Source organism: Gymnoscopelus braueri, assembly GCF_963280865.1.
Source record: "Gymnoscopelus braueri genome assembly, chromosome: 5".
NCBI lineage: Eukaryota > Metazoa > Chordata > Actinopteri > Myctophiformes > Myctophidae > Gymnoscopelus > Gymnoscopelus braueri.
The window spans coordinates 34,760,629-34,782,476 of record NC_137606.1 but is presented as its reverse complement, the minus strand read 5'-3'; the positions used below and the strand labels follow the sequence as shown (position 1 = coordinate 34,782,476).

Here is a 21,848-nt window from a genome sequence, read left to right as displayed (position 1 = left end):
GTCGAACCTGCGACACGCTGTCAAGTTGGATTACCAGCATATGCAGTATGCGCCCGGACCGCTAGGCCACAGGATTTATCATTGTGGATTCAAACAAAGGGAACCTGTCCATTCAATGAAACATACAGCTTTATTGAATGGAAACCAACACAATGTTTATACAATAAATAATTCAGATGAAAATAATCTGCTTTAATATCAACTGTGGCATGAATGGTCACTGTATCAGCACCGGCATGGTTCAAATCTAATCTGTGCCATTGCCATAACAAAACATATTAACCCACACATGGTGCCTGCGTATCTACTGTACCCACTATCTAGACCGGAGTCATTATTGAAAACAATATATGACTAGTCCGACATAAAGGTTGACAAAACAACAAAAGCAGATGTTGAGAGGGCAAAGGGTCAAGTAACGCACGTGACAAGGTGAGTTTACAGCATGAAAACAATGACCAAATCAGATTAACATGTTAGAATCCGTGTTTGATGATGCCAAACAAACTTGCTGAAGTGTGTCATGCCGTACGCCAAGGATGCTGTACTCTGTTGATATGGCTCAAGAACACAGCCTGGAGCTGTCTATCGATTGCACGCAGACAGACTCCAAAGCTTTAAGTGCAATATGGTGTCTGTCAAATTCACAACCGAACAGCAGGAACTTTGAACGCCTTGTGCAAGAAGACCCCCATCAACCAAACCAAAAATCTATGTTCATATATTTTTTTTAAACTATAATACTTACATACAAGTCAATTGTACAAAAGCATATTTTTGGTTTTTTTTGGTCGGACCTTTTAGACAAAAGTATTATAAATGTAACTGTGTTGTTTTACATTCTTTTGCCTAATAAAAATGTCAATCAATCAATCAATATCATCACAGAACGGGGGCTGAGATGTGCATGCGAATGCTGGGCTTAGTGAGATTCAAACTGTATAATCTAGGTGGCCAAAATGTTAAGGTAATTCCTCAGTGAGACAGTACTGAAACCTGCTATATAATGGCAAGATGCCAAGATTATAATCCTTTAAGGACAATGTGAGCTTGATTATCCAAACGACTACAACATGAACATTTCATCCTAATTTCTGTGGGATTCCTCAGTGAAACTATTGTGTTCGGAAGATCAGTTGATAGATCTTACAGAGAACTGAATGAACTGAATGAACTCCCTGGTCAGAGAAAACAGGTGGTCCAGTCATTTGAAAAGGGTTTATCCAATCAACGACTTGGATACAAGGACACAATCCCGCCCACAGTTCACTGTCACCAATCAAATGTCACCACATTTTTCCCCAAAAAGATAAAAGGAGGGTAACCACCCCCTGTCAATTAAAGAGTATTATAATAGGAAGTAAACAATAATTTAAATCAATAATTTGACCTAATTAGACCTAAAATGCTATCGTGTCATCACACAAATTGAAAGATTAGATATTGGTGACTGACGGCTCAGATCAGGAGGTAGTATACAGTTTGGAAAGTTACTCTACAGTTTAACCTGACTTGACCTGTCAATTGGGGGGTTAATCTTTCTAATCCGATCAGTTCTAATCAGTTCACTGTCATAATCTCAACAATGTTGTCATGCCTTGTTGGACGATAAGGGAGATCATCACATATACACATATATATATATATTACACACACACACACACACACACACACACATACATATATATGTATGTATATATATATCACAATATATATAATAACAATATTGGTGTATAGATATAGATGATCGGTATCAGGATTATTATAGTTAATTTAAAAAGCATTACAAAAAAACTTTTCTTTCATATTTTGTTTGTTATTGCTTTATTTAGGAGGCACTTCACTTCAACTGAATGTTTTATTTTATTAAACATAAAAAAAGGTCAACATCTACTAATTTACAGTACCGGTAGTTTGTGGACGTTTTCTCCACCAGTGTTTATACTGTATGTGTATTCCTAGAAAGGTAACCCCTTGAACAACCACACATTATAATGACCCTAAACTAGTAAGATCATTTTTTGAAGACTTGCTAAACAAGAAAAAAAAGATTTTAATTTTAATGTGCTGTGACCTTATTTTTGCCATGACTATCTGCCTCTTCAAAGCATTTCATTGATGATCATTTAAATGAACACATTTTTTCTCCATTTAACTGCCATGCCACATAAACAGATCCTATAGGTGAAGGTCAGGGCATCTCCGTCTGCCTGTAGACCCAACAGCAATATTAACTGCCATGCCACATAAAGAGATCCTAGGTCAGGACATCTCCGTCTGCCTGTAGACTCAACAGCTGCTTAAGGATTTTGTAAATCAATAAGGTCAAAAAGGCATGCATGCAAAAGCATTCAAGAAAGCCGTCTCAATTCTACCACAACTTAATTCTACCACAACTGTAAGGCAGATTATGGGAGGGGCGGGGGGGGGGGGTATTGATTGATATCTACAAAGGCCTCCAGGCAAAACCGGTGTTCTCTTTGTGCACGATAGAGATGTAAGTTACAAACCCCAGAATTAAGCAGTAATCTAACTTGATTTGTTTTATGTTCCCAGATTAATTGTGTACCTGCTTAATGTTGCGAACACCCAGATTGACTCGACAGGACTATTTTATTACCTTCAGGCATCATCAAGCGCCCAATCAATTATTAAAGTATAGCTGTGCTAGACATTGTTTTGCATGCCACCTCCATCTGTCACATATACTACTTGTTGAAACACTTCTGGTTTTAGGCACCAGGAAAGAAAAAAACCTACGAGGCAAGGAGACTATACAAAATAGCTTATTTAAAATTTTGTCCATTAGGAGTCCTGTCCATCCTTCACCTAATATTTTATGTCTTCACATAAAATACAAATTTGGTATGCGATTTCAACTGTAGGTCATTCTCTCAATCTCCAATCTATCTTTTTTTTCATTTTTACCACACTGTAGCCCCGGCCAGGGTGTACTGTAGACAATCGTGTCTAACATATGCAAAGGAACACGCTATCCATTAGTTCTTCTCTCTGGTTAACAGGTGCCCCGTCAACCAGTAGGAGTTGCTAGTGCAGTTACAAAAAAACACCACCCCCTGCCGGCTTCCCACTCATGAACACATGCGCTTGTTGGAGCGCACAACACAGGCCAGAGGCACCATGGAAGAATTCAACTCCAGTCTCTACGGTGGTGGGTGAGTACTTCGCCTTGTGCCACCCCAATGCCATCCGCCAAACTATCAATCTGTACGAATTACATGTCTGTACAATCACGTATGCTGACTACATAGTAAATGCTGCAACCATAATATCCATGGGTGACTGAGGTTACATAATTCCACCATTTAAGATTCATGTTATCTAAGTAAGTTATGCATTTATGAAGTTAACGTCTGCTTAATTACCTCTACCAGGCCGGATGGCCAAAGGCCGGAGATAGTCTTTCACTCCTGTCTGCTGGACCGATCAGCGTGAAACGTTGCACACACACTCCCAGTAGGCCAAGGCCAAATCTGCGTCATGATGGTGCTGTAATAGCCCGCTTCACGTTTTGAAAAAAGAAATGCATCTCCCAATATAAACCATGTCCATTTCTGTCTGACAAGATTTTCCACCATTTTGCAATTTCCTCAAAACACAATTTGTGCTACTACTAATACTACATATTTTGTCCAAAACTCACACCAATCAGTACCCAGGCACTATCTCTGTAGTCATGTGATCAAGATCTATCTCTCAGATTTTTCATATCCCATTCAGATTGGCTATGACTGACTTCCAAAAAAGCTTTTCTAGTTGCGTACGTACGTATGTATTGGCCTTGTATCTATGTGCTGTAGTTTCTAAGAGGTTTACCTTCTGTGTTGTAGATTTCTTTAATGCTATATACAGTACACACACACACACACACACACACACGTAAAGTCCAATAATAAATGACTGGTTCTCACACACCTGGTCTAAGGATGGGTTTCGAGGGTAATGGACATCAGCTGCAATGAAGGATGCAGACCATGCTGGTTTCTGAGCCTTACAGCCCTTGCACTGCAGAAACCTGGTGACACAGCCTTCCTCAGGGGTCCAGATGGCATTATATGCTGCATGAATGAGAATGATACGGAAAACGACTTCAATATATTCTGAGGGTGCATATCAGAAATGAAAGAAAAACCAAAAATATAACATTAAGAATGAATTAGTGTACTTGTTCCACTATGTGAATATTGTTATTCTACTACTGATACAAAAAAGGAATTGCAGTACATTTCAAACAAGAATAATTCCAAATAAAAAGACTTCTGTTTCCCCCCCCCCCTTTGAAATGTGAATGTTTTCAAATGTAGCTACTACAGATGAAAATAACCGTTTCTTGCAAGTCTTGCCACATAAATGACTGTGCAACATGTAAAGTACAGTATATCTCATCACAACCCCTGTTGAACCCACCAGTTACAGTGTTATCACTGTAGGGCTGCAAAGCCTCTCTAATGGCCTGCCGAGCTGAAGCACTCTGGACCAGCAGCAGCACTGATGAGTTGTGAGGCACTGAGTGTTGACGTGGTACACACTGGCAGTAATCTGTAGTAGGTGCTACATGCCAATGTGTGCCGTTGCTTAGAGGAGCTAAATGTTCCATTTCGCTCACAGCGCTTAGCAAAGCCCCTGTGAAGTGAAATCACAAGTCAGTCAACGGTAGATTTTATTAAAGGAACATACAGGGAATTTAACTTTTTTTCAATGTATTAGTCATTGCAAATAATAATTAAAATAGCAGTTTCCTAAAACAAGACACAATTAGACATCTTAAGTACCATGCCATGTACCAAAAACCTGAATGGACATTTTCCAGAATGTTCCTTCCATTTAAAAAAGGAAGTGACATCAGTCTTGCCCAAAAAATGGAGGGATGGAGGAAGGTAGATCTCAGATTAAGAATTCACAAACAGTGAAACATACTGAAAAGGCACCTTCTTCTAGACAGCTCTCCCCCTACTGTAGGAGCCACACAAATATACATTTCAGAACCCTTGATAAAACTACTACAAATGTATTATGGCCAAAAGACCGGGACCAACAGTGTCCAACACTTCATTGAAGGAACAATGTCAGGAGCAGGGAGAGTAGTTGGCTTCATATGTCTATAAAATCCACCACAATATACGCCATGTTCTCTATATTGCTGTAACAAGCCGTAGCAGCCTGATTCGTGACGTCACTGGAGGAAGGCACTAACCCAACAGACTCATGAACCATATTTTTATGTTCAACTTCCTTTGCATTCGTTCTGCAGCTATGATTCATGAGAACGTTACGTGCAATGCATGCTGGTACATAGAGGCATTCTCGGTAAGGCTCTGAGAGCAGAGAACATCGCATCTTAAAAGGATCCCTGGCTGATAAGTCTTACATGCCTTAATACATTATAATTACCCTCTCGAATTAAAATTAAAAACCCCTTAAATATTTTAGAAATAGTAAATTTTTACTCAAGGGGGACAACATCCGTCGCAAGTTGATGTCATTTGTCCATGTGTGGTCCAGCCCTATGGAATGCATGTAAAAAACAACTTAATACTTCTTAAGGTTAATATGAGCATCAAAACAATATTTAAAATTCGTTTTATTAGCTCATGCATTCCGTAGGACTGGACCACACATGGACAAATGACATCAACTTGAGACGGCTGTTTTCCCCCTTGAGTAAAAGATGAACCATTTCTAAAATAAATAAAATATTTAAGGGTTTTTTCATTTTAGTTATAGAGGGTAATTATAGTGTATTAAGGCATATCAGGTTTATTAGCCAGGGATCCTTCTAAGAAGATTAATTTGAAGTTACCTTTCACCAGTGGAAGTAGCTCTAGGGAACACACAGCACAGTACAATCCCAGAGCACATGGTTTCTGTGTTTTCAGCTGCTGCAAGTGAAATAAAAAGTATACCACAATGTATCTACAATACCTAACACAAAGAATCTGAATAAAGGTTCATCTGAAAAAAGCTTACATTGCGCTCAACATTCCACAACAAAAAAACTGTCAAAGTCCCGGATATATGAAGCAAACCATATCAAAGTAGTAAGTATCACATTTCTTGTCTGTGGCATAAGGCACACACACCTTTGTTTTTTGAGTGGCCTGAACTCTCCTGCTCCTCTTCTGCTTGCAGGACCGCTGTATTTTTATGCCTTTATCAGAAAACACACAATACATTTCTTCACTTATTTGCATGAGCCTTTGATTAAAGTGCAAAAAGACAGGTGGTAGTAATGCTAGCACAAAGTAAAATTCACTGACAAAATAAACATTCCAGCATACATTTACTTACTGTAACTGTTTCACCCGGCAAAAATGTGACAAGTCCAAAGTGCCTCTTATTACCCTTTAGTATATTTGACAATAGTGTGTGCATCAAGTGTTTATCTAGCAAAATGGACCCTGTCACTTACTGTAGATGGATTGTTAGTGATTAGATGCTGGGAGTCTTGAGTTAAATCATGTATCTGTTGGCTGATCAAAATACAGACTATTCTAATTAATATAGTGTAGCACACTGCTGATGGCCACAGCCTGAAATGTCTGCAGTCTTGTCACACCCCGGGGGGGAAAAAATAAATAAATAAATATATATATATATATACATACATACATACATACACACACAAAAGGTGAATTACATGTGGTATACAATAATATCAGCTGACTGATTTACCTGCCGTCTTCATGCCCTGACCTCCAGGAACATCTACTGGTAGGGGGGACAGATTACACCATGTTTCTCCGTCACCTTGCAGCTCTAATCTACTTTTGCATTTAGGAGTGACAATGTCGATCTCCGCCGTGGTAGGACCAACAGGGCTGTCGGTCACTTTTTCCATGCCTTTCAATGCACTCTCGAACCCAGAGGACCTTGGTGAATCCTTCAACCTAGAGCACACGGTCAGTTTGAGGCCCTGTTTGAGGCAACATCGAGTCTCCAAACTCCTGTCCTCATCTTTGACAAATGTTTTATATGCCAACACTGGAACTACAGTCTTCGGTGCTAAGGTATCTTTAAATTTAGGACCAGCTGTCTTTCTGGCATCCTTGACCCTGGATGGAGATTTGGGATCAGGGGCTGCTTTAGCCTGCTCGGTTCTCCTCTGGCTGCATCTGGTCCGAGTCTGGTAAATTGGATCTCTTCTTGCACCCTGGGCTAGATCACCATGCCCTGTCGGTTAAATACGTCAACATACTTAATCTGGCCTCTTTTCACAACAGCTATTTTGATGGGTAAACTCAGCCGAAGGTAATAACGTTAACTTTGGATGTGTTCACTTTTCATACGACAGACGTAGACTAAATGCGCTTCAAAATAAAAATCGGCAAAGATCATACAAGACAAAACATAAGATAGTAACATAGAAAATATGACATATAATAAAATATATAAGAAAAAAAAAACAAGATAAGAATGTATACTGATTGCACAGATTGTACTCCAGAGAAAGTCAGAAAATAAAGCTAAATTATGATTATTACATAAAAAGGGGAGAACTACAGACATTACTCTTTCAGCGTAGACAACCTATTAGGGTGCTTTTAACACACATTTGCTTGCCTTCTCCGTGCGCATTCCTTTGAGACTGATGTTAACGAGCAGCCATGTGCAATTACATAAGCATGGGTCCCAGTAAAGCAGCTGATGAGCAACGGAAAGGCTTTAATGAAATAGTTGTCTGCTCTATGCTACCCTGAGCAAACACATTGCTCAAGTTGGAACAGTAATGAGACAAATCATGTCTAATCACGTTTAATTTGTTCGTATCCCTCCACCTTAAAACATCACATGATGTTTTTAACATGAATTCATTAAACGACTACGGCACTTTTGGCCATAAATGAGCAAATATCCTTCTTTTTTTGTGCAAACTGGTTAGGATGGATATGCAACCTTTATATTGAGGAGAGGTAATTTCATAAGTTATAAAGAACGGCACTATTAATAGTAGAGTAGTTGACATTTCAACCATTTTGTTACATCCCTTACGGAGGTTGAATGGACAAAGAAAACGTAGTCCATACATTTGGATCACACTCTAAAGAAAACATTATTTATAATAGATTTACAATAACTAATATTCTACGCAGTTAGATATCACTTTTGTCACACATAAGTTAGTTTCCCACCTACATGTACAGAGATGTCACCATAGCTGGTCAATAATATTCCCACAATATATTTTCATGGTATGTTTCAGGCATCTACAGTACATTGTGCAACCCACCAGTCTCAGCCTCCCAGATTGCTGTAGCAAGAAGCGACTCCTGGACGATGTTTAGGAGAAGGCCTGAATCATTAAAGATTATAGATAGAAGCATCTTCTATGTCAGAAACATCAGACAATATTTTATTTAACCCAGAATAAACAAATGCGGCAACACAAAATAAAATAAAATGAACTGCTAAACAGACTTGCAGATGCATACACAGACAAACAAAAACTTATGTGCACAACATTTTAATTTTTTTATATCACAAAATTAACATGTTTGGAAGGCTGTGATTTCAATGTTAAAAATGAAGGTCTCTTATTTAGTCAGACAAGTCAGGCGTGTCTACACAGCACCCTCACACTCAATTGAATACCTCATTAAAACAAAAGACAGCCGTTTTCCTGGGTAAAAAGGTGGATTTATTCTTGCATTTTAATGACTTGATTTATTTTTGTCCTTTTAAAAAGGACAGCACATTAAAATCAACACCGCAATTTAACCAACGTTTCATTATTTGTGCCGTTTTTCTTTTTAAGCGACTCGACTGCCTTAATGGCCTTGATAATGCCGGAGCTGTCACAGCAGATAAAGGGGAATTGATCTGAGATGTGAGCTAGCTGGACTGAGGAGAGCCTACCATGAAAGCCTAGTCATCCAATGTTATGGTTTTAATCTGTGGGCTGGCTGCCCGAGGAGCCACTGTAAAGTAGTTGGTGAGTTTACCTGATGGAGTTGAGGGAGCTTTCTGCCTGGACCTGGACAGCCTGTGTGTCCTGCTGCCTGTCTGTCTGCCCTTCACTTCCACTTCCTTTCCTTCCTGACCTTTGGGTTCATTCTCCTGTATTTCTGACAGGACTTTCACCTCATCTGCCGTCTTTATCATACTTGTCTGTCTGTCTTTCTTCTCCATCCCTGCACTGCCCATGGCAGGGGGTTCTCTTTGTATCTGCTCGGGGTCAGAGGGTTCACCTGGCTGCATCTGCACTGTCCTGTTACAGAGATCAGGGCTGTCAACTTCTAACACTGTCCTATGAGGAGACTTGGGCACCTTTAGTGGGCCGCCACAGTCTTCCTCCTCCTCCTCCTCTTCATCCTCAAAAAGTTCAGGAGTGAAGAAAGCCGTCTGGTCTTCTTCGTCTATATCTCCGTTCAGCAGCGATGGATCATCTACAGAGGGTTGTTCTCCTTCACAGCTGGAAACAACTGCAGATACCTCCAGCACTGGGGCGGCAGCAGGGGGTGCAGTTTTCTGCTCATCTCCAGCACTCCGGTCTGGGCCAGACTCCTGTCCCGCTCCCTGTGGGAGAATCTTGTCCTGGTTCTCTTTACCCTCACTGGCATTAGAAGGATCACACAACTGCCTATGGTCACTAGACTCCCTCTGCTTGAAGATTGGCTTCATGAAGCGGGTGCTCACGGGGGTGGAAGTGAAAAGGTGGTGCAGAGGCTTAGGGGTGACCTGAGGAACTTTGGCCTCTGTATTTCCAAAGGGTTGGGATTCTGCTGGGAGAGTGTGCATTATCCTCTGCGAAGCTGTACAAAGAAAACATAATTGTGTGTTCTTAGCAAGTCTGTTTACAAAAGGATATGACTTCTCAAATTGTACCTGTAGCAAATGAAGGTGGTAGGGCTCAAGCAGCAGATTCTGCAAAACTGAAGTTAGATTGAGCATGTGCAGAATGGAAGGTGCAGAATTATTTTATTAAGCTGTGAGGTAAACAGATATGTGAATGCATTCTCACGCTCAATTTAACCCAAACAAAGGTTAAGGGGATCTGATTAAAAGCAACAGTCCAACATCTGCTCATCGGCTCGCTCCAGCCACTCGGGCATGAGATGAGGGGCTTGCCTCATTACTGTAAGGCTAAAGGTCCTTACACACCGGCGAATATGCGAATATACGCAAAATTCGGACTCGTTCCGAATAATTAAAAGACGCTTTTTCGCTTCGCTGTGGACGCTTGCATTGACTTTATAAGGTTTTTTTTTTAAAACGTATTTATTCGCATGAAGAATTCGCCCCGGTGTGTAAGGACCTTTAGAGTAATGAGGCAAGCCCCTCATCTCAACCCCAACCCCCGCCGCACTCCCAAACAGAACTACCACAGCCCCATCCACCCCCATCCACCACACCGAAGCAAATTGAGCAAATGTCTCGCCCTTGACGTGACCCTTACAGATAATAGGTGCTAGCTGAGACGATGTGCAAACACGTCACTTCACCACATTATCTCATCGTTATATCGTTCTCATACAGGTCTGATGTCCTTGAGCGCACACATAACTACAAAGCTTAATTATTAATTATTTTTAGTCTAGTGGAAATTGGGCAGCAACAGGGATTTATATATCCTCACTGTGAGAGACTAAATGTCTTCACTTCACAGGTGTGAAAGACCCCCCCCATTACAAGGCACACATTAGAGTCACTATATGTCCAACATGTGATCTTGACTGTGAGCAGTTTGTTATTAGCTCAAAAGAAGACTTCAGTAGGTGGAAGCAGCAAGGCTCCTCTGGCTAAAATCTTTGTGGCATTTCATTTATTTATCGCAGACTTACCCACAGAGCATCATGCATTACCATTTTGCTGCTCCCCCAGGCTCTACTTTTTTTTGGGTTGGGGTGACGGGGGTACTGTAACGTCTTCATAACATCCAGTCATGAATAAAACAGAAGGGACGCACATATGGTGGAAGTGAAATTATGCAGCACTACTTTGTCCTCCTTTGGAGAATTATGCTCGTGTCAAAACGGAGATGAACCTGGTTAGTGCACACAGCAAAATCCTGAGTGTGAATTGAACCCTGAGTCTAGAAATTAAAAAGAAAATGAACTCTCAAAGTGTTGCTGTCTACACAGAAGCCAAAATCCTCAACGTTTGTCTTTTTCGAAACACAGAAATCATATGTCTCGATTCCACTCCTATAATAATGGTACGAAGTGATTAGCTGTAAGATGCTTATTAGAAAATGTCCTGCTGGGAATATCTTTCAAGACTGCCTAACTACAGACTTAATTTACAGTTGATGGTGGACTTACTGTAAATGTAAATTACAAACAATATTTTACATGGACCAGAAAATATTTTAAAAATATGTGTAGTAATACAGCCAACAAGTGTAGTAATACAGCCAACAGAGGCAGAAACTACTGTTGAACTTGAACAAACTGTGCTGTGGATACGAGTTGCGTGCACTGTGGCAAAAATGAGACGCAGACGTTGTACGAAACTGCCGAAACTCACTTTTAGCCCAGATCTCTGGTTTCAACGATGATTTCTGTTTTAACTCACCTCCTCTGTCTGGTGTGACCGAAACAACAGAGCTGATGGAGGGGCTTGTGTTCCGATGGCACAACTCAGGGTGTTGTTCCACTGAGGCAGCCGTTTGTGGCTCTGAACGCTGGGGAAGAGTGAATGAGCTGGGGCAATTCGGAGACAGCTTCCCCACCATTGCTCCTGGTGACTGGGAACAGGCCTGGAATGAGGAGGTGTCAGAGATGTTCTGGCTACATCCGTGGGCCGTCAGTGCCCCCTGCTGACTCTGTGAGAATACAGCTAAAGACTCCATGGCACCGTTGAAGGTGTCGTGATGCTGGACAAGCTGGCGTACCCACTTGGACAGACCTGAGAAACAGGGACACACATACAGGACGGATGAATACATGTAAACGTGTTGGCACTGAAATTTTTGATTTAAAATCTGATCTCTGATCTCTACATGTAAAATAATACACCACTTTCAGGGAAAGGAAATGTATAGACAAAGATGGCTAAGTCAAACATTTTCAGGATGGACAACCATTGCCATCTAGTGCCCAAGCAGAGAGGCTTTTCAACACAACAGAAATATAATGTAAAGTGTCTGGGTACCTGTGATGTATCTATTGGGATTGTTCCTAAAACGGTCGTCCACCAGAATTAGCGCCCCCCAGTCGTTCTTGTGACGGATACACCTGCAGAAATTCATACCATCGTTTTATTTTCTTGTACGATTAAGTGAAGAAAGATTGATAGCAGAACACAAAGCCTTTGATGACAAGCTGAATACAGAAGATGGATTGGCTGTAGAGTATGTCCACATGCTCACCTCCCCAGTGCCTGGTTCAGAGCCCTATATGCCTGGATCTCATACCAACGAGAGCCTGGGAGAAGACCCCTGGTTTTGCAGTGCTGGTCATTGTACTTCATCTTCAGCTCCACCTGAAACAACAGGCCCAGAGTTCAAAGGACTGTATGCGGGAAGCTATTTGGCAAACTGAACACAGGGGGAAAACAACTGAAATCACAAATACAAAACGAGACATACAAACTGTGTCCACATGAAAAACATCAAAAGACAACATGAAAGCCATTCAATTTGGTCAACTTTTAAACATTTTTTTATTTAAATCAATGCTGATTTGGTCATACTTTCTACTCTTCTAATCAGCAGCAGACATGTATAAATGTTTATATTTGGCCTAAATTATAAAGTAACTTTTCAAAACAATATATTAAACCGATTCACATTTTGTGCACAGCACTGGGTTTGACTTGAGAATTTGAGACAAAGGCTAACACTCTTTAAAAACATAGAAGTACTAAATGTGCTCTAGAAAATGATAAGCATAGCTGTGGGGCAGCACCTGGGTGAGGGGTTTCATGCATGGCTATTAGGGAAGATTTAATTTGATTAATCAGGGCTGGGGAGTAGGAAGGTGAGGGGGCGAGGAATATGAGGCAGAGCCAACCCTCAGCCAGGGCCGTAAGATGTTTGTCGTTTCCTGCCCTTGTAGATGGATGTGTTGTGAAAGGAGAGCAGAGGGGCTAAAGGGAGGCCATGACAGAGAGGATAGCAGAGGCGGGGGGGGGGATGCCAGGGAAGCATCCATCCATTTGCATCCGTCGCCGCTGATTTTAGCGCTAACCTTTCTTAATTGACAAGTGAAAAGTTCAGCTGGTGTCTGACGGGCTGGCTGGCAGAGCACGCCTGTGAACAGGGCCACTAATCGCTTTTGACATCTACCGTGTGTTTGCTCTGAGCGCCCAAACAGACACAGCCATGTGGCAGGTACAATATAGACTGTCCCCCTACCTACGCCTTCTGACTGCCACAGGAACGAGACATATAGACACCACCCACACGGCCTGTCTGGACTTGTGCACATTAATACAACAAGACCTGAGGCCGATTATGCAGATGCCTTCTAAATCAGTGGTTCTGAAACTTTTTTTTAATTTTGGCCGCGGACCCCCCCCCCCATCAGAAAATGTGCCAGGGACCCCCAGAAGAGATTTGCTAAAATCAAAAATGACACCGATGCTTTACCGATTGTAATGGGTTAACACAATCAATAGCAGTCAGTGCATTCTAAATGTCGCTTCAAAAGTTGGAGCATGACAAACCTCAAAAGAATGACTCATCTTCACCTCAGAAGCATTCACAACACCTGGCCCTCGCTGTGAGCATTCCGTACTGAAGCTAAACAACATTATTCAACGTTTGTACAACTTAGGCCTGGGCTCGTGAAAGGGTTTGAGATCATGGGCCTGCTTGGGTCAAAAATATCACAGTCTAACACAATATAACTGCAGCAGAGGCTTTCTGTTTGGAGACAAATTGTATATCCATGTCATGGAAACACTCACAAAGGCTGGCGGCTGCGTGGTGACATGTTTGCCAGTCCATGAGACACCAGAGCGGTTATAGAATCCACTTCCCAGACAGGCGCGCCGACGGGAAGGCCAGCAGCCTCGGGACACTAGTGTCATCTAAATCCAATCAGAGTCCATTTCAGCATCCGACCTGCCGCATCCCCGGCCTGTACCATGTCAGCGCTCAATCTGACATGACAGGCTGCAAATGTGAAAAAGCTAATTCTGGCTGCTAGCAAATCTCCTAAATGTGCAAGAAAGCACAAGCTAGAAGGGATTAGTTAAAATGTCAAGAGATCACTCACTTGCTGTGGCCTTGTCCTCCACAGGTACCCGTTCGTCCCTAAATACATTATTTGACCACTAGGCATTGCTTTGTAGCTAAGCACATCTTTTTGAGCTACATTTGAGACTGTGTGTGTGTTTGCCTCTGGCTGTCCAACGTCTTGTGCCTGCCACTGAGATTGCCGAGCGCCTCATCTGCTGTATGTGGCTGAGCTGACAGCCGAGTGCCTCCTCCTTAGACAGTGATCATGGGTGCATGTTTGCACGCACACACACACACACACACACACACACACACACACACACACACACACACACACACACACACACACACACACACACACACACACACACACACACACACACACACACACACACACACACACACACACACACACACACACACACACACACACACACACACACACACACACACACACACACAGGTGATAGACAACATTTTAAATGATGCTGGTATGTTGTTGGTATGCTGTTATGTATTGAATCCTGGAATGAAAGAGCTAGACTTTCTGTTCAGATACTTGCAAAGCTTTCGTTATGGTTGAAGAGCATTGCACCACACTAATTAATATTAATACTTTATTCATAGAGAAAAGGGTAAATGGACTGCATTTATATAGCAACTTTTTCTAGTCATGCGACCACTGAAATGCGCTTTACAGAGTACTTCACATTCAACCATTCACACACACCACAACGGCTAAATACCGTTACACATTACGTGTAACACACGATACGCATTCACACACCAATTGCGGAGGCAACCTGCTCTCCAGGTTCAGTGTCTTGCTCAAGGCTTCAACAGGCAACCAATCTGGGAGTCTGGGATCGAACCGGGAACTTACCGGCTCCCACTCAAGACGGTTGCTGTAACTTTTCAAGTTACTCAAAGACACTTAAACTAATGACTAATGTCTAAACATCATGCATCACATTGTGATGCATGTCACGTACATGAATACTGGAACAATAACGAACACGTTTCATATGCATTAAAGAATTGAATTCAAGTGATAGTGGAAACCAGCACTAATAACAAAGCTGGTACAACCCATATTCATATACTACAGCTGCTATATCCGCTTTACAACAAAAGCTCCTCAACATTCCAGGCCTTTTCACACACTCCCCGAACTCAGAAATAAAACGGTCTGGTAGTCGTCTTTAACCAAGTATCACAGCGGAGAGACGAACACGGCATGGGTGTCTTAAAAGGTCTGTGGAGCCCCTTCATTATTCTGAGAGACAGATGCCTTATCAGCTGTAAGTGTCTTTTTATTGCTTGTAAAACGCAGTGATTGTTTCTCTCACTCACGCAGGACTCGGCCATCCACTGTTAAACACGCCACTGGAAAAAACGTTTACATGTATAATACCAGCTTTAAGCGGCACTCTGCAGAGGACTCTTCAAGTTCAGTACTTTGATCTTGGTCGCAATATTACAACCGGGCCAGTAAAATGCTACGCTATGTGCTTGAGTTGAGAGAGTTTAGGTTCTCTGGGAATGTGGGCCGAGCAGGCATCTAGAAAGCTGGCGTCTTAAGGGGGGGAAAAAGACTGGGTCAAAACCCCCGTTTAAGCCTGGACCTTACAGTATGTGCAGAATTGTGGGTATAGTCAGTGGTACTGTATTGTGTGAATTTATGGGAATTGCTGGATATTAAATGTACATCTGCAATTTTCTCTATCGCTAATATTTGTTGTTAGTGTACTGAAGCAGCATATTAAATTACATGGTTGAGCTACATTTGAAAAAAAGGTTATAAATGCAGGTGCAAGAGCAATACTTTACACTCACACTGTATCTTGGGATTTGAAAAATAACTCATACATTTATTGTGCTAAGTGCTTTCATTTGCTCTGCAGATGTGTTATTTTTCTAAGGCTCAGTCTGTACCGTTTTGTCATTTGGGGTGCATTACCTGTGGGCTCTCCCTCATGCCTCTTGAGACATGGAGAGCGGTTTTCTGTCCTGCTCTATGGTGGATTGTTACAGTAGGTAACCTAGTTGTTTTTGGATGTGTATGCAGAGCCTTGACCAGCTTTCTCCAGATGAAAAGCCGGCATTACTTTACATAGGACACCTAGGGCATCATACATCTAATGATGAAGTACAATGATCAAGTTGAATGGTTAGACATAAGCTTAATTAAACACAATGTACTTTTTCAGTTTTTCCGGCATTTCTCCTCTAGGCCACCGATGTGGTTAGAATGTGTGAGCATGTCTGGGGACTCCCCATTAGTCTGACGGGCCATTATTCCCACGTCCCAATAGTCCAAAAAATGTTAGGTTAACCTCACACTAATCGTTAGTGTGAGGTTAGGGTTTCTTGTGTGCCGTCTGACCACTGTGACCAACGGTACTTCAGAACAATGGGCCGTCGGATTTACAGTATGGCATTGCACTGAAGGTCTACCCTGTGTATTTTTGGTTTCTTTTTGTATGTTGCAAGGTTCTCTGCCACACGGGCAAATAGGAACAGACTGGACTTCTGACATATCAAGACCATGTACCTCCCACGACATTGAACCACGTTGCTCGAAACAATATATGTGTCGTGCCCAATGCGAATGCAACTCAATAAGCAAGAAATTTACAGTCTGAGCACATATGGGCAACCTACGGCCCAGGGAACAGAACCGCCCATGGACCATCTCAGTCCAGCCCACGATGTTCTCAAAGGAAAACTAAATGACCTCCCCAAAATTATAAAAGGTAACATTTTGAGGCAAATTAATTTAACTCTGTTCCAATTAATGGTAATTCATATTTACCATTTGAGTACGTAATTGCATTTCATTGATTCAGGTTATGGTATAATTTAGATTAAATATTTAGATAGTCTGCCATGAGTCCATAAACAGGTAGAGTGTGTATATATATATATATATATATATATTAAGGCCGGGCCGTTAACGCCGTTACCGGGCTAAGTTAACGGCGGACTCTTATCGCGCGATAAAAAAATTACCGCCGTTAATCTATTCTCAAAGTTGGGTCTGGGAGCCAATTACATTAGCTGATGTATACCTGGTCGAATTACTCTGTGTCTGTGTGTGACTGTGTGTGTGAGTCCTGCACGGGTCCAATTTTGAGAACCCGCGCCCGCCCCGCCCGTCAATACTCAGATCCGTAGACCGACCCGTCACCCGTGATAATTTCAAAATACGAACCAGACCCGCCCCGCCCGTCAAATAAACGACCCGTTGTCCGCCCGTTTACCCGTGTAAAATGTAAATCCTATTGAAAAGTGTGTTGAAAAAGATAGCAGCCTTCAACAACAGCGTTACATTCAGTGGTCAGGTTTGTAGAAAGAAATCAAGTGAAGACGGAGGAGCGAGCTTAAGCCACACGCGAACGCGCATCTACGCAGCACACATGTGTCGTTGTTTACGTCATCATATACTTTTAATTTGAAGGTTTAACAGGATGTTCAATGTGTTTTTGTGAGTTAAGATAACTGACCAGCATGCTCCATGCAGTTGTGCTGTTAAGTTACACAAGTTACGTTGTTTGGGCGGAAACGGTGCTCTCTGATTTTCACAATAAAATGATACCCAAATGAGCCAATTTAATCTAGATTAATCTAGATTAACTCCAGGATTGCAGATAGATTAATCTAGATTAAAAAAAGTAATCTATGCCCACCTCTAATATATATATATATATATATATATATATAAAACGTAATGCAATGTGTTTCAGTGACCTATGAAGTGGTTCATATCGGACAACTGGTTCGATTTAAATCTTTGCACGATTCTTTTGGAGTCCTCGCCAAAGCACATGCAGAGTCTGAAGTCGGTCGGTCCCATATATGCGCATGACCATACTGTACATGTGCGTAGTGTTTCTCTTTTTTAAATGTTGACCCTGGGAGCTGAGCTCCAAAATGTCCTATGCACTTATGCAAATGGCAAATAAAATCTATTCTATGCATTTTTTCTAAGATTATCCTAGCATTGAGGTGCATATCTTGAGTGTGGCACAGAGAGACAGGGTGAATGTGGTCTGACTTCATGTGCACTCGTGACAGACCATGTCATATGTGTGTGTTAACACAAAGTGCACAGAGGTGTCGGAGTACGAATGCATCTCACCGATGTGGTGAAACCGTTGAACTGTGGTGTGAAAGATGCAGGGCGTCTATATGACAACGTGGTTAAGGGTGTTTTATACAGAGCATTCATGTACTGTAGATATGTATGAGTTTGCACGTGTGTGTGTGTGTGTGTGTGTGTGTGTGTGTGTGTGTGTGTGTGTGTGTGTGGCGGGGGGGTTGGTTCTTGCCGTGGTGTTTTAACAAACTGACAGGTCGAGGTTCTGAGTTCTGAGTTCTTCTGACCAGTCATTAGTGTCAGTGTCCCAGTCCCTCAGAAGCCTAATGGGGTCAGTTAAAACACCTTTACTTGGTGCATATGGCAAGCCAACAAAAAAGGCCAAATGATCTTTATCCCTGACAGAGAAGGGGGGACAATAGATGGAGAAGAGGGGAGGTTGAAGATAAATGGAGAAACATAAAAAAGGCGTGAACAGGGGTGTCCCAGTCAATCACTGAAGAACATTGGTTCTCAAAGTGGGATCCGGGGACCGCCAGGGGCTCTTTAGAGCGGTGGTTCCCAAACTTTTTAGCTTGAGAACCAAAAGAGAAATTTTATGTCTCCCCGGGACCCAAACTAGTGAAAGTAGCCGATCTACAAGCTCAGAACGTGTCACGATGCAACTTCTTAAATTCTCTTGAGAAATGTTAGAAATGTATTTTTAATTTCTGAAAATGTTTGATTTTTTTTTTTTCTCTTTTGAAATAACAATTTTTTTTTGTAGTAAACAAAAGAAAGGGATATTTACGTGACCCATAAAAATGGGTCCCAACCCAGTGTGAGGGAAAAACTGCTTAAGGGGGTTCCAGAGAAATTAATTTACAGCAGTGATTCCTGCCGATTTGTATCTCATCATATAAATGAATAATATCAATAAAAGCAAACTTAGTGTTTCTGTACACGCATTTGTAAAACAAAGCATATTTACCCCAAATCTGTTGCCAGAAACGAATAAAACAATTAAATTCTCAGCCATGCTGTCTATTCGTCTCAAAATAGCGTCAATATTGTACGGAGCTGATCTGCAGAACTTTATCCAAATACAACTGAAACTACATCCTTGGTACAAAGAAGCCAAAAGCTCTCTGTGAGTGAGGTTTAGTGGTCTTTGCGATCCAATGGGCAACAATAAATTACCGTAAGCATATAGTAATCTTTCGTTTGCTGTTGTTGCAGTTTTAAGCACAGTTTTTTCTGTCCTTGCAAAGTGTTTATTTTTCTCTGAAAGACATCTAGCGATTTTACTTGTACTGCACCATGTTTAGTTTGCAAGTGCCGCTTTGGAAAGCTCTCGTTAGCAAGGACGTCACAACACACAACACATTGCGGTTTCGAGTCATATTCGTGGCCAGTACATATGCAAGGTATTTAGGACCAGAACTTCTTTTACGTCTTTTCGTTTTACTTGTGCTGGTGTCACTACTAGATTCTGACTGTCTTTTTAGCATTTGTATCACGCACAGAGTTGCTTGGTATCCATTGTGAGTATCCAGGTTGGCACACCATCAAATGACCTACGGTTGGTCTTTGAGTCATGGCAGACAGAAATAGTCAGTTGATCAAGGAGCAAGACATAGCGAATACACACAGCTGCCAGGTGGAAAACTTGATCCGAGTGTCGGTTGCGACCCCACTTTTGGTTTTCCCTTTATTTATAACATTCTATTTTTTCAGTTGCCAATGCGCTACCCAAAGTCACCTTCCTGCGATCCAACTAGGGGTCGAAGGTCGTTTAAGAACCGCTGTGCTAGCAGCCAACATACTTAAGTGTATTCGTCTGCGTTCTATACTGCCGACTCAAAAGAGCCGACTCAGGATAGATGTCCTGTGGGGGTGATGCATTTGGCAGCCCATTCAGATAATACTTGGTGTTCACTGAGTCTGAATCAGCAGTGTCCGGGGCAGTTGCTCCTCGTCCCTTTTATGCCCATATATGGAGATCCCTGATGTCATCAGTTATATGCCCATATATGGGGATGCCCCCTTATGTACCCATATATGGAGCTAAGTGATTTGTTTGCGCGTCCTTCACAGAGCTTGGCAGAAAATTGTTGTATAACAATATAACGTGTCATGCCCCAATCTGGGAACCCATTCGGTAAAAAGAAAAACATTTCTGAGAAGAGAGGACAGAGGTAGAGTGAGGGGGATGAGGGGCGAAATGTAAAGATCAACGCTATCTGCTAAAGAGGGGGCAGACATAGGCACAATCACTTTGGGATTTCTGTTTTTACGGATCACTAAAAATAGTTCCTATGGTTTCTGTCCCACGGTCAAGGGAGATGTAAAAAATACAGTAGGCTCACCTACAATGAGAATATGATTACACAACTGGATCACAATGAAAGGAAATACTTTATTCATTCTTACCTGGAGGTCTTTGATGTTTGGGAATGGAATGCCAATGGTGACAACTGCCCTGGCATTGTCATCTGTGAAATCGAGTCCTTCGCTTACTTTACCCCTGCAGACGGCGATCAGCAATGCTCCATCTATCACACACAAAAAGAGTCTTGAAACAACTTTCAGCCCCCAACATGTTGCCACTGTTGGGCAGAAAACTTGCAAATATCCATATTTCTTATATTCTTTCTAGGGCTGTCAAAAGATTACACATTTTAATCAGATTAGTAACTTTTATAATGCAGTAACTAGAAAAGTAACTAGTTACTAATTTAAAGTAACTTGCCCAAGACTGATCAAATGTTTCTTACTACTAGGGCAGAGGACTGAATTTCCCCAAGGAGGATAATGTCTATCTAGCTTTCTAGTTCTTATTGTTAATAGTATCATCCTTTTATAATGTGTTTCCTTTGCACCGTCTTAATGCTTAATATGTTATGTAAAGCACTTTGAATGTCATTGTTGATGAATGTGCTATACAACTAAACTTGCCTTGCCTTTAACACCAGCAGCATAACTAAAATATAAAAAAATTAAAAAACGGGGAGACAATGCAGACCTATGCTCGTATCTCACCTCTTTCCTGACAGTACTTGATGGCATCATAGTAACTCTGCAGCAGTTCATCAAAGTCTCCCTTTGCCCCGCCACGGGGTTCTGTGATCACAGCCTTCTTCTCCTCCAGCTTTTCCCACAGCCCTGTGTTGGTCCAGCGCTCACGCAGCTTGTCCAGCATCTAGCCAATGTAGAGCAAGCAGATTGGAAACATGCACCATGTAATCAGTGCAGTTTGAAATTGCAGTTGTATCTGGAGATCAAACAATTTTTATGCAACTTCATACAAATGTTTTGCTCAAGCAAAATTCATGGAGACAAATAAATAAAACTGTAAAATAGGCAATAGCTTAGTAAAGGCTCTCAATAAGACCTCGGAACAGCCAAATGAAAAATGAGAGTGGGGGTAGATCCAAGAGAACAGCCTCTTAAAAATGTCATACAAAGATGACAGTGACTGTGTGACAGGATTTACAAATCAAAGGCAAGAACTAACTCAGGCCTAGCTTTTTTCATTGGGCAACAGCCTACATTTCAGTCAGACAACTCTGACTTGGATTGAATAAATATATTTATGGAGCATGAATATCTATAAGCATATTTGGC

At 41.6% G+C, this 21,848-nt stretch overlaps 2 protein-coding genes across 3 annotated transcripts in view; both read right to left on the bottom strand.

The window, feature by feature from the left end:
* The window catches only part of LOC308085880 (uncharacterized protein), a gene marked incomplete at its 3' end in the record, with an annotated part of 34,438 nt that extends 26,088 nt beyond the window's left edge, over positions 1-8,350 (bottom strand). The window contains exons 1-6 of the mRNA XM_080429195.1: positions 8,249-8,350; positions 6,694-7,191; positions 6,102-6,169; positions 5,822-5,900; positions 4,429-4,644; positions 3,937-4,079 (exon numbers count right to left, since the gene is read on the bottom strand). Of these exons, the coding sequence (XP_080285321.1) occupies positions 3,937-4,079; positions 4,429-4,644; positions 5,822-5,900; positions 6,102-6,169; positions 6,694-7,191; positions 8,249-8,342 (1,098 nt within the window). The 5' untranslated portion in view covers positions 8,343-8,350. The remainder of the gene's footprint in view (positions 1-3,936; positions 4,080-4,428; positions 4,645-5,821; positions 5,901-6,101; positions 6,170-6,693; positions 7,192-8,248) is intronic.
* Positions 8,351-8,378: 28 nt separating this feature from the next.
* Positions 8,379-21,848, bottom strand: part of brip1 (BRCA1 interacting helicase 1) — a 38,655-nt gene continuing 25,185 nt past the window's right edge. For both annotated transcript variants that reach the window (XM_080428736.1, XM_080428735.1), the window contains exons 15-20: positions 21,264-21,423; positions 20,655-20,776; positions 12,329-12,441; positions 12,112-12,194; positions 11,533-11,865; positions 8,379-9,770 (exon numbers count right to left, since the gene is read on the bottom strand). In XM_080428736.1, the coding sequence (XP_080284862.1) occupies positions 8,884-9,770; positions 11,533-11,865; positions 12,112-12,194; positions 12,329-12,441; positions 20,655-20,776; positions 21,264-21,423 (1,698 nt within the window). In that variant the 3' untranslated portion in view covers positions 8,379-8,883. The remainder of the gene's footprint in view (positions 9,771-11,532; positions 11,866-12,111; positions 12,195-12,328; positions 12,442-20,654; positions 20,777-21,263; positions 21,424-21,848) is intronic.